Consider the following 13,308-nt stretch of genomic DNA (forward strand, 5'->3'; position numbering starts at 1 on the left):
GAGAGAGAGAGAGAGAGAGAGAGAGAGAGAGAGAGAGAGAGAGAGAGAGAGAGAGAGAGAGAGAGAGAGAGAGAGAGAGAGAGAGAGAGAGAGAGAGAGGCATACAGATGCATGCAGTGAGTAGCAGGCAAACTGTGGCGACAATGTGTATCAGCACAGCATGAGCCTTAGAGATGAGAGATGTTTATTTTATACTTTGTCTGTGTTATCAATTGTGATTGTTTGTGTGCTGTTGTGTGTCTGTGTTAGTGTATGTATGTGGAAAAAGGTGTGTGTGGGGGGGAGAAAGTGTGTGCGTTTGTCTTTCTTTGCATGTGTGTGTGTCTTTGTTAGTAGGCTCCGTGTCTGTGACTGTGACTGTGCGTGTGCCCACGCGCACACTGCATTCTATCTAGTTTTGTGTGAATTTATTTTCCCATGGCACAGTTCTACGCAGTAAAATAAATGCACTTCCTGTCCAAATTACAGTGAATATTAATTTTAGTAGTGCAGCGACAATTCTATTACCCCATAGCACATAACTGCTGTTTTTGTATTTTTGTCTGACCCTGAAAAAGTCCCCCAAACCCCCAGTGACAATTTTGAAGAATAGCTACTAACATATTAATCGGTTTGAATCTGTCTCTTTGTATTAATTTTGATTGTATTTTTGGTGCTTAAGGGCTTTCGTACGATACAATTTTTCTCCCGTTTAATTCGGGATACGTGCTAAGTTTAGCTTTAGTTCAAGGTCATTCTGTCTTTGCTTGGCCCAGTTCCAAACTCAGCCCTGAATGTCGCCCCCTGCAGGCCAAGGCGTTAAAAACATTTAGATAATAAGGCAGAGGACTACGTATGATCAGGTTTCCCTTTTCATTGTGTCCTGTCTATAGAGAAGTCCTGCTCAATACTTGAAGTTAATAGATAGAAATAGAATAGAGAGGAAGTCTACAATAAGCATGAGTGGATGTTATCTTGGCCTTGCCATTATGAGCAGAGCTCTTCACAGAGTATCTCATCACAATGTGTCCTTTGTGAAGACACTTCCATTTACATTCTGAAGATATGGAATCCAATTTACTCTAGCTAACCAAAAAGACCACTGAAATGAGAAAAGGAATTTAAAAAACACGGCCCCCTCACGTATTAGAAGGACAATATCAGTCACCAGAAGCAAGGATGTGTGTTTTCAATGAATCTAACATGGTTAAAATGGAGTTTGAAGTTACAATGGTTTTACATAGGAAGGGGGCGTGTCTGATAAAATGAATATCAAATGTCTAAATACTGAATCAAGCAACATAAAAAACTGTCTGGGGTGCACACAAAAGCCAGAGTAGACGTTAAAATAACCCCAAATATCCCTTTAAATTAAGACTTACAGAATTGAATTGAACTGGACAAGACAAGACAGAGTCATAGTAAATAAACAACAAGAAAAACGATGAGCTACATTTGACAAAAACTTATTTTGGTCCCACAGGGAAGATGTTCAAATCCTTGGACCTGTCCCTCATTGTGGAATTTATGCTTATGTTCTACAAAGACAAGCCCATTGATTGGCTGCTGGACCACATCATGTGGGTCAAGGTGTGCAATCCGGAGAAGGATGCGGTGAGTAGCCATTCATCCTAACTTTGTAAGTTCTTAACCACTTAACCCACAACGTATATAGGCCTACTGTGTCATTTTAGATTTTTAGCTATAACCATTATTTTATACTTGGGCTATTCAAAAATAGCAGATCTACAAGCTCATAGCGCGGCACTCTCGAGCTTGTAGATCTGCTAAAAAGACATTTATCGTGATAATTTGTGCAAATCTTTGAATATGGCGAACTTTTTCCAACTAAAATCTTGCGTCTGGGGATTCTACAAATGTCTTCTAAATCCTAACAGTTTTTTTAGATACTTATGTTGATATAATATCAGTGGTTTTCAAACGTTTTTCATGTCAAGGGCCCCCAAAATGATAGGTATTTGTCCGTGGGGGGGGGGGCTATGAGCTATGAGCTTGTGTATGAGCTTGTGTATCTGCTATTTTTGAATAGCCAAATAAATATAAAGTGACACGGATGCGTTCTCGGATTGAATGGGTTAAACCCAAGCATCTGTATTGTGGGGAAAGCTTTCGCAGGAAAATAGCAGATCGACAAGCTTACAACGTGCGGCGCGTTGTAAAGATTGTCGATCGGCTGTTTTCAGTAGGGCGAAAACAGAAAATTCACAAGTATAGAGCCCTGAGGTACTCCGCTCAACAACGTATGGGGTTTAAGTTTAACCGTTAGCTAAATGTTTATGTTTGGGTGTGGTGGATGAGGTCCAGTGCTGTCCGTGTCTTGACCCCCATGTCATTAGGAATCACTCCCGCTGTCTATGCAGTTTCTGCTGTTATTGTCGTCTCCTCTCTACATTTGCTGACATTTACCCGACTTACTTTCTCTCTCCTTCCTCTGTTCTGTCTATCTGTCTCTCTGTCTCTCTGTCTCTCTGTCTCTCTGTCTCTCTGTCTGTCTGTCTGCCTGTCTCCCTCTGACACTATTTTCTCTCCCATCTCTTCCTTGGTGACTATTCCTCTGTGTATTAATATTCGTGTCGCCCACTCTCTCCGTCATTGTCTGTCTCTGTCTCTTAACAGAAGCACTGCGACAGGCAGAAGGCCAACCTGAGGATCCGTTTCAAGCCGTCTCTGTTCCAGCATGTGGGCACCCACTCTTCTCTGGCCGGAAAGATCCAGAAACTCAAGGTAACGGGCCAAGAAAAAGAAACACACACACACACACACACACACACACACACACACACACACACACACACACACACACACACACACACACACACACACACACACACACACACACACACACACACACACACACACACACACACACACACACACACACACACACTGCTCCAGTGACCAACAGAACATGAGTGTAGTTGTACTGGGCATCTTTCAGGATTGCGTGCAGCATGCAACTGTATGAATATGAACTGCAGTGCTAAAAAAATGAAAAACAAAAAAAGCATTTGTAGTCAGCAGAAGCCGTCTCTGAATAAATAAAAGCACTGCAGTTGCCGGGCCACCTACCTCGCTACCTACAGTCTTAAGCCATGCTGTGATCCAATGGTTCCAAATGGTGTGCTGAGGAGGCACACTGGTGAGACAAGTGCAGGTGTACCTGGGATTTTCTGACGACCACACATTAGTATTGCAATATATACAACATCAGCAAAACGCTATGTATGTTTTAATTTACTTTATACTTTGTGCGCACTCATTTCCCAAAATAGAGGCAAATTCTATACCCCAAAAATATTTTTTAACCCATTGAGACCTGAAGCCGATTCTACACGTCTCCTAAATCTGAACAGTTTTCTGAAAAACGTATGTTTCTATATCAGTGGTGCTCAATCGTTTTCATGTCCAGGACCCCCAAAATTATATGTATTTAGCCGCAGACCCCCATCAAAATATGTTCCAGGGAAGCAAAGATTTGAGTTAAAAATGTTCGCTTTAAAACAATATATATTCAAAGATGTGCACGCATTTTCACAATTTTTCTAAAATAGCAGATCTACAAGCTCGTAGTAGCACGGCACTCGGTGCCGCGCTATGAGCTTGTATATCTGCTATTTCTGAATAGCCCAAAGTGTAAAATAATGCTTTTTAGCTCAAATCTAAAAATGACACAGATCCAGGTCTTAATGGGTTGACCACTTACAATTGGCATTAGTAAATACAAATAAATGTTTACGAAGTATTAAGAGAACACTCACTTGACTTGCCCTTGGGCACAAAAAGTGTGAAAACCGCTGCTGTGATGTAGTAGTGGTGCAGCATCACACATGGCCATGGTGGCACACATTCCCATCTAGGAGCCTCTGAACTGAAAAGGCTTTTGCTTAAAGGGATTGTAGGGAACATTAAGCCTAAATAAAAAAAAAATGTATATATATATTTTTTGCATTTTCTCCCCTCTATCAGCCACTATATAATGATGCTGGGGTGTTTTCCTTCATTGAAACACAGTCCTCTGTCTGAAATCCGTATTTTCCCTTCTGTTTATGTTCATGTTGTTTATGTCCGGGTCGTAAATTAACGCACGCATGTGCGCGTCCGTGCGCGTCCGTGCCCGTATCAACTTTTTACTTTCGGTTTTAAAACGCTCTCAAACTTCTTTTTTGAGGCACATAATTTACTTTTAAAAAATCGTTTGGATAGAATTTAGTTGTTTAGCTTCATATATGTGGTCAATTTATCATGAAAGAGCCTATTTAAAAATATAAATTCAGAGAACCGTAGGGTCGGGCATTTCCGCGAATTGTATCCGCATAAGGCAACCTATTTTGGGCATGACTCATTTAAAAAGTCCCCCCTGCGTCACCCCCTGGTGGTCGGGGAAAAGAACTGCTGGAGGGGCGGTGTTTGACAACAGTTTTTTTCTTTGATTATGTCTGAACTCCCTACAATGCCTTTAATGCCTTTGATTGCTGTGTTAAGAGCAATGGATATTAGCCCGGCTGACTGGTGCTGCAATCTAGCCCAATCAATTCAGCATCGATCCCACCGTCCTGGCCCAGTACTTTCTCAATGTAGAGCTTCCAGCCATAGACACTCGCTTCGTGGAGCACTTATTTTGGTGTGGGCTAAATTCAGCTTCAACACCTCCCCCACACACACTCTCCCAAACACTGAAACCAAGGTTTAATGAGGGAAAAAAATGGAAAATAAGCCATGAATTAGATATAGAATATACCGTGGGAGTGAAATTAGAAGAACCGCAGTGACCATTAGAGAGGGTTGTTAAATGTTATGTGGCAGCGGATTTGAGAACTGACAATAAATGCACATAACATGGGCCTAAATTGGATTGAAAAAAAGTCAGAACTCAGTTTTGTGTTGCCATCTTATCTATAGATTTGCAAAGCAAGAGTGTTTCTGTTAGATGATGGATTAATTTAATCTGACATCTGTACATCTTTGTCCTTGTCTTTACCTTTGTAATCTTAACAGAAGCATATTGTGGCCACCAATGAGTCACATCTGTAAAATAAGAATCATAATTGTGTAATTACTGTACGTTTACACTGTAAAGGATGGGCCTTTGATTTAATGTTCTGAACTAGGTGCTACAGAGAACAATTTGTAATTGCTGTGTAGTTTTCTTTTGAATCTATTGTGTGGTTTACTATGATTATGCTTACACTGTTCTAAATTAATTTTCCATTGATTTTGAAACTATACATAAATTATGTGCAGCTGATGACGCCCACCCAGAGACTACAGATGTAAATGAGTTAATAGCTTTCTCTGGTACAATACATTTATTGTGCAATGTGCATTGTCTCTGTTAAATAAAGAAAAACATTATAGAATTTATTCATCCAAGACAGCTAATGAGGCTGGCAGCGCTTCCTCCAAAGATAGGCAGGCTAAGGAATACACTGCATTAGGGTGTACATACCCTTGATCTAAATATACAGTGAACTGTATATTGCAGTGCCATGACTGAGCTTAGTGATATGTACAGTACTGGACTGGTAAATGATGTGCATTTATGAGCATAACAGGTCACAGAACAACGCACCCACAATCCCTACTGCTATGGTTTGTTCCAGGACAAGGACTTTGGGAAGCAGACCTTGCACAAGGGGCACGCCAACCCGCTGGCCGAGGTGACGACCAGCCTGAAGACATACCAGCACTTCACCCTGGAGAAAGCCTACCTGGGAGAGGACTTTTTCTGGGCTTTCACCCCCGTGGCTGGGGACTTTATACGGATTCGTTTTTTTACTCCGGTCCGAATCGAGAGGTAGGTGTTCCTTGGGGGTCCGCGCCGAATGAGGTTCACCTGCTGTTTGTTTGTACAGTACATCGCGCCAAGCGGACTGCAGGGGGTCCAAGTTCAACGTCTTTGGGCTGTTCAGATATATGTCTGTCTGTCTGTCTGTCGGTCTGTCGCTCTGCCTGTCTACTCTCCTCCTCCTTGTCCATCTCTTCCTTTATAGGACTGGAATGCATTTTAAGAGGAATAAGCTGCAGTGTGTGATATCGCTGTTGGACTTAAATTCATTCCCTATTCTATACCTCTTTGTATGTAATGTCAGTGTCGTGGAAAAGGAGTGAAAATAGCTACAAGCTCATAATGTGTTGCATCGTGACTTGTTGTGAGCTTGTAGATCATCTATTTTTGCCCATAACATGTCCAAAATAGGGACAGCAGGCTCAAAGTGGTTATATCTGTCTGTGGGTTTTATAAATTAGAAGATTATTAAAAAAGATTGTACATTGAATCCATTGGAACACAGGTTATTTTTCCATTTCCTGAAAAGTAACGTTTTTAACTTTTGGACAACTTTTCTGCCCGACAGTGACGATCTACTGTAAGTGTGTGCGCACTCTGCTAAGCCATTGTGGGTCCTCATTAAGGCCAGTTTTGTTAACAGATGGCCAGTGTTGCTTCTTTGTCCAAGAGCATAGCTCACTAGATTCATTTAAAGAGTTCTGTGAGCGAGGCTGAGTGGCGCTGGCCCAGTTTTGGATGACGGCCCGCTGATTAGTGGTAGAGCATAACTGAAGCTCCATGACAGATGGTTGGGGAACATGTGAACGGAGCCTGACACTTTATCCACCACGTTGGAGGATGGAAAACATTTGGCGCGTTCCAGTTCAGGTCCAGTTCAGCTCCGTTTTAGTTGAGGCTAATTGGATACCAGGCGGTATCATCAAAATGGGCGAAAGAGTTACATGAGTAAACTGTAAGTTATTTGAGCACCTGTTGAGTGCATATACATCAAATTCACAGCCTGTAACTGCTATAAAGTGCCCACACATTAACATGTTAATTGGCTTTGTCTACATAGTGATTTATTTCAATACAGGTATACTGCCTTCACTCAGGTTTTGATATAATTATGGCTGTAAAACATTTCTCAATATTTGTAAAACATGGAGTGTAACAAATATTTTTTGGGGTTATGATGAGTCCGATTTCTCATATTTGAGTATGCAATAGTTCAATGGCTGGATTTTAGATGGAATCTTGACACGCCTAAAGTGTACAAATATATCTCTTTAGAAATAACTGTATCTTGATTTGGGATTTTATTTGCTTTTATGTGTCACCCCAATGTGAGGTAATTGAGATTTGAATCTCTCTCTCTCTCTCTCTCTCTCTCTCTCTCTCTCTCTCTCTCTCTCTATCTCTCTCTCTCTCTCTCTCTCTCTCTCTCTCTCTCTCTCTCTCACACACACACACACACCTGCTTCTCCATTTTGCTCTGCCTCTCTCTCCCTCCATCAGGTATTTCTTTCGGAGCGGGAACATTGAGCACCCCGGGGATAAGCTCTTTAATACCTCTGTAGAGGTGCTGCCTTTTGACGTGAGTCTGCTTGCTGTTTTTCCTTAGCTCAGTAATCATTAACATAATTCACTCAGACATGCCTTCAAGCCAAAATTATTATTCAGAAAAGAGCCAAGTGGACATGCGGAGTGGCAACAGCACAGATGATATAAAATACTCAAATAAAACAAGCATGCAAGCAATTTGTAGCTAGCACATCATAGGCTGGAAGCTGATAGGCACAGAACAAGTTTAGAAGTTGTTTTCTAGCAGCACTGGACATAATACTTGGAAAAGGTTGTGGCTATTAAAAATCCATTTGAAATGCGGAGCTCATTCATGAAAATATGACATATCTTTTAATTATACACTTATTAGTGTTGTATTTGTGACCACCTAAAGTGGGGCAGAGTTCGAGTCAAGATCAAGACCAGAACATTCTTTTATCAATGACTTATCAATGAATTTTTTGGAGAAAAAAGAGAGAAAGGAGCGCATCTGTTTGGCTGGAGTAAACCCCCAACAAGGTGCTCTTTGGTACAACTGGGTGACAAAACTGAACCAAGGCACTCTTGGGGGAAAACTTTAAAGCCTTAGCCAGACTATTAAAGGGTATCATCCCTTTGTTTGTATTATTCTGTTTTTTTGTTATTCAATAATCTGAGAATTAACCTAAACTAAATTGCACTAAATTGCACCCTTATTATATTGACATTAAATCTCTTAAATGTGGCAACTTTCTAGAAAGTCTCGGTCTTAGACCAAGTACGCTCTGGATTTCCCAGAGGCCTTTTGGTGCTAGACCAAGTCAAGGCCCAGCAAAATTGCAGGTGAGACCGAGGCGAGAGACGAGACCATGAAAATATGGTCTTGAGACCGGACTCGAGACCAGTCTCTTCAGCCCCACCACTCATCCCTCTGTGCGCTAAAATGCTGCACACTCAGCAAAGTAGAGAACATATGCTACAGTGCATCCTTTCAATTGAAAATAATGAGCAAAGAAAGCCAGTGCTGTCAAGAGAGATTCCCCATGGACACACAGCCATATAGCCTGATCCTTACCCAGCCGGGAAATATAGATCCATGTTATATTAGTCGAAGGCAGATTCATTCAGTCTCCCCTCCAGAACTCTGTCTAGTGCAGGGGTCTTCAACAGGGGGTCCGGGACCCCTAGGGGTCCTCAGAGATACTGCAGGGGGGGCCGCCAAATCTATTTGTGTTAGGAACTTTTTATATATTTAGTTTTACATTAACCCCTTGAACCTCGCATCCCTATTCTGGGGGGGAACATTAGCCATAAATAGCCGATCTACAAGTTCACAACTCGTCTGCGATGCTATTTTCGGCAAAGAGGTTTGGTGTAGAGGGGAAAAAAGAGCAGACCAAGTACAGAGCCAACGGTCAACTTTTCAGAATATTGAGCGTTTAAGTCGTTAAATGTCTGAAGACACACATTTAACATGAATCCAATATGTAGTGGGGGTCCCTGCTTCATCTCTCTCTCAGTAGGGGTCCTTGGCCTAGAAAACCTTGAAGACCCCTGGTCTAGTGGAAAAAACAGGCATACGGCACGACACAGACTACAGGACATAATAAGCCTTGCTATTTTTGCTATTTTTGAAATTGAATCCTGAAAAGTAACAGTTTTGGACATATGAGGTTTCCATCGGACAGCAGCGACATAGGAAGAAGGGATGAGGAGCAGAGGGGAGAAACGGGTTGAAGGATCAAAGAGGAGTGGGGAGAAGATCTTTCAGGGATGACGGACAGCCGAAGAAAGGGATAACTGACAACTCGAAAAGACATTAAGAATAAGTGAGAGGATGAGAATAGAGAGGGTGGAAGCAGCTGCTGGGAGGTAATCAGATATGTCCTCTACTGCCAGCATCATGGCCCTGTGGGGGTACTAGAGCCACAGAGTGGTTACCAGTGGTGGAAGTACTCCAAGTAAAAGTAGTAGTGTAGACAATAATGCCACTGCATTATTCGTTGGTGATGTGCACGCACACACACTCAGACACACTGGATATTTGGATTGGAAAAAGAAACTTACGTAATGGGGAGAGGGAGAGACATAAAGGACACATAAAGGAAACAAGAGAGGCTTTTGAGGCAACATAGGGCTGCAGTTGTGAAAAGGAGATGAGGAGATTGAGACAGAGAACAGGGATTGTTATTTCAAGGGCCCCCAGTTTGATGTGCATTAGGCCCATTTTATAAATAGCTGATCTACTGCATTCACAATTTATTATTCTACGACGCATTGTGAGCTTGTAGATTTCTCCTGTGAGGACCTGGAAAATTACCTGCATAGTGTCTATTTCTCAAATTATATATACTATAATTGTCGGTACATTTGGCCCTCACAAGTACAGTAATCCAAGTACACACAGTCACACACACACACACACACGCACACGCACACACACACGCACGCACGCGCGCGCGCTCCACCCCTCGGTCAGAAGTGAATTACCCTGCTCCGCAGAGAGGAAATGTCATATTGTGACCGGAGAGCAATCACTTGCATGAAGACATGACCATCGATTTGGGTTTTACAGAGAACAACAAAAGAGATGAATTTACCCTTTGTAAGGTTAGAGTGCTGCTCCCCTCCTGGCCTCACTGTTTTTCTGCACTGGATAAGTGAGCCAGAGACACCAGACTGTTCTGTCCTCGCACAGATATTGCCTGGTTGTGACAATGCTATAACAACCACGCACATGGCACAACTACTGCAGACGCACGCACGCACGCACGCACGCACAAACGCAACACACTCACTCACTCACTCTCTCTCTGTGTAGATGGGTACTATACAGTATGTAGAGTTTCTCTTGCTGCATACAATCTTTTGTGACATTGCTTTGTGACCTTTTTTGGTAAACGTTTAACCTTTGGACTGTGGGCGGTTAACCGTCTATATGACGTCATATCAATAAATAAAGTTGCAGGCCTATGTGTGGAAGGTTCAAATAGGGCCTAAAACATGTATTGTATCATACATTAGGTCTATATCACATTCTGTAAGGTTGTTTTCTTCTCTTCAAATGTTTTTTCCTTTATTAGGTATTGTAAAGTATTGTATGAGGAACAACTGATTTATGCATGTTTGTGTGTGTTCACGCAAGTATTTTTGTTCCTTTCAGAATATCCAGTCAGAGAAAGAGGCCTTGAAGGAGGGAAGAGAAAAGACTCCAAAATACCACCGTACAGAAGATGGTTTCATCAGAATAGGTGAGTCAGACCACCAGGGACAATTGAATCTGTGGGTGAAATGAATTCATTGGCTTTACTAGCTTTAAAGATAGAGTTCCTTCGCAATAGTGGCCGGAGGTTTGTTCCCCGCATCAGCGAACCTTCGCCCTTTGGCGGTCAGTAGTCAGGGAGTCAAAGTGTCCTTTAATAAGTCTTTGGACCGCAACCTGCTCACTCATTCTGATGAACCAAAATGACTGAAGTCAGATATTTAAAAGACAGATAATCAGAATGATTGTATTCACCGGGTCTAACATACAGGGATTTGTTCAGGTGACATGCAGAGGCATGTGGACATCCTACAGAAACACAGCATAAGCTGACCTACACAGTACAGGAACTACAGGGCTTTGAAGGTCAAAGGGCTGTGCATATGAGACAGTAGCCTATGCACCTGACTTCATACAGTATATACAGTACAAAGTAGTTCATAAATATCAATGTACATAAAGAAAATGGACTACACATATCCCTAGATTGACACAGTACTCCATATACTTGCTAATATGCTCTACATATAGACTGCATTGAATATACTACTCTATATTACATTACATCGCATATATTTAATATCTAAATACATTCATATCAAACACTGCCTCAAGCATGGCTATATTGTAGGATCTGCGCCTGTCCACTCCAGACAAGCAGCACCCATTGAGCTGACAGCCTCGACTGTAATAGAAATGATGTCATGTGTTTTTAGCAGGGTGAATCATCCATGCCAGAATGTGCAGCCAACATTCTTTTTCTTTTGTTTTCATCCACCCATTATTTAATCTTCAAGCCAGTTACAACTTAATGAGGACACAGTACTCGCACATACAAGGGAGCACACACGCATGCAAATGAACTGACACGCAAGCACAGACATGCGTGCATTTGCATTGCGCAGGCACACATTCAACACACATGGATAGATGTGTGTACATACAGTCACATAGACATATAATAGGGTCACCATATTTTTTAACACCCAAACTGGGACCCTTTACCACTTCAGGTGGTAATAAATTAGACACATCGTGAGCCTGTAGATCAGATTTTTTTTGCCTTCCGTTTTCATCAGAATGGGGGAGAATTATTTTAGTGCTTAGCACACACATTTCAACAGAACAGAACATGGTAAACATCTGAGCAGGCACTCAAAACAAATATTATTATTTTAATTTGTTAGTGAATGTGGAAAACCAGGACATTTTTGAGTTTTGCAGATATTTGTCTGGACTCGGGACACCCAGCTTGAATTGGGGACAATCCCAGCCAAACCGGGACGTCTGGTCACTGTAACATAATATGCACCTCCACCTCCAGTGGTAATGGCCACTTAGGCAGCGAATGAATGGATGGGCAGAGTAATTGACTGCGGCATTAGCAGTCTGCAGTGGAGTTTTAACATGGATGTAGGTTTTAAGGGGTCAGCAGTAGCCAAGGAATAAGGGAGGAATAGTGTGGCCAGCCATAGCCAGCTAGAGAAGTACACAGAAGGATGGAACGCACAAACAAGGGAAGGAGGGAAAGAATGGAAGTTGTTTTCAAAATGTGAGCCGAGACATTTAATGTGTCATTGATGTCTCCTTGCTGTACCGGGAAGAATCACTCTCCTCGCTCTCCCGCTTATCCCCTTGAAAAAGAAACTCGGCCTGACATCATAAATTCTGACAAGCGTTTTATCCCGTTCATAAATTTTTCAGGACGACCCAGTGGAATCAATAGCAATCTGGCACAGCTTCAGATTGGGAGGCAATCTATTAATTTCACTGTATCGCTATCAAATGTTGGCCCGGGCACTGTTCTCTGTCCTGCGCCGTTGCATATTAGTTTTCAGTAACTTAAACCACGGAACTCTCTCCATCTCTCCAAACATTGCGAAACAAGATTAAAACCAGCTACAATCGTGTTGTCCCGGTGTATTTCTGAACAGAAACACACACACACACACACACACACAGAGGGATTAGGAAAATGCTGGAAGTATTTTTTAAGCTCTTACCATGACAGCCCAATGAGGGGGTGTAGTCTGAAGTCTATATTGATTCTTAATTTCATGTGCTACACCCAAAGAACTGTTGAGTCTTAATTACAAATAAGCTTTGTATAGCTGAATGAAGACCTCTATACTGGTGGGTTTTCATGCGGTGCACAGCGACAGGTACCCATTTGACTTGATCATGTTTGCCTATTGTTTACTGAGCATGTCGATAGATTTTCACAGGCTATTGATCCTATTGATCTGACGTCTGCATCCCTCTCTCTTCCAGGAATATTCCAGAATGGGATTGCGGAGGGGGAAGTGGACCCCACCTTCGGCCCCTTGGAAGCCCTTCGTCTCTCTGTCATGACTGACTCCCCAGTCTGGGTTATCCTTAGTGAGGTGAGACCCCCAGGCTAGATGGTTAACCAGTGGCTTCTAACAAACAGCAGTGCTGGTTTAACAGGTGGACCACCGATTTGTCTTTCATGCCATCTGAAGGGAAATGCAGGGGTCATAGCAGCAACAGCAGCGAGAATGAATCGGGGTTGGGTGGTCAAACTTGTTGAAAAAACAGGTTCAACTCGTTTGCACGTCGTCGCCCCCCCCCACCCCCACTCCTGAGCTTCTGGCTGTTTTTATTGAATTGGGCGTGTTTTAAGTTGTGATTGGGCTGCAAACTGTCAATCTGATCTAGCAACACTGCCTGTAGCCTACCCTCCAGTCTGTCCTTGTAACTGTCCTTGGCCGCC

General features: G+C 42.4%; 1 protein-coding gene across 1 annotated transcript in view; it reads left to right on the forward strand.

Moving 5' to 3' along the window:
• Positions 1–13,308, forward strand: part of mgat4b (alpha-1,3-mannosyl-glycoprotein 4-beta-N-acetylglucosaminyltransferase B) — a 163,973-nt gene that overhangs the window by 148,071 nt on the left and 2,594 nt on the right. Inside the window, exons 9-14 of the mRNA XM_084041090.1 lie at positions 1,463–1,593; positions 2,617–2,724; positions 5,601–5,794; positions 7,286–7,364; positions 10,476–10,563; positions 12,846–12,958. Coding sequence (XP_083897216.1) covers positions 1,463–1,593; positions 2,617–2,724; positions 5,601–5,794; positions 7,286–7,364; positions 10,476–10,563; positions 12,846–12,958 — 713 coding nt within the window. The remainder of the gene's footprint in view (positions 1–1,462; positions 1,594–2,616; positions 2,725–5,600; positions 5,795–7,285; positions 7,365–10,475; positions 10,564–12,845; positions 12,959–13,308) is intronic.

Source organism: Gymnoscopelus microlampas (genome assembly GCF_963454915.1).
Source record: "Gymnoscopelus microlampas genome assembly, chromosome: 18".
Classification (NCBI taxonomy): Eukaryota; Metazoa; Chordata; class Actinopteri; order Myctophiformes; family Myctophidae; genus Gymnoscopelus; species Gymnoscopelus microlampas.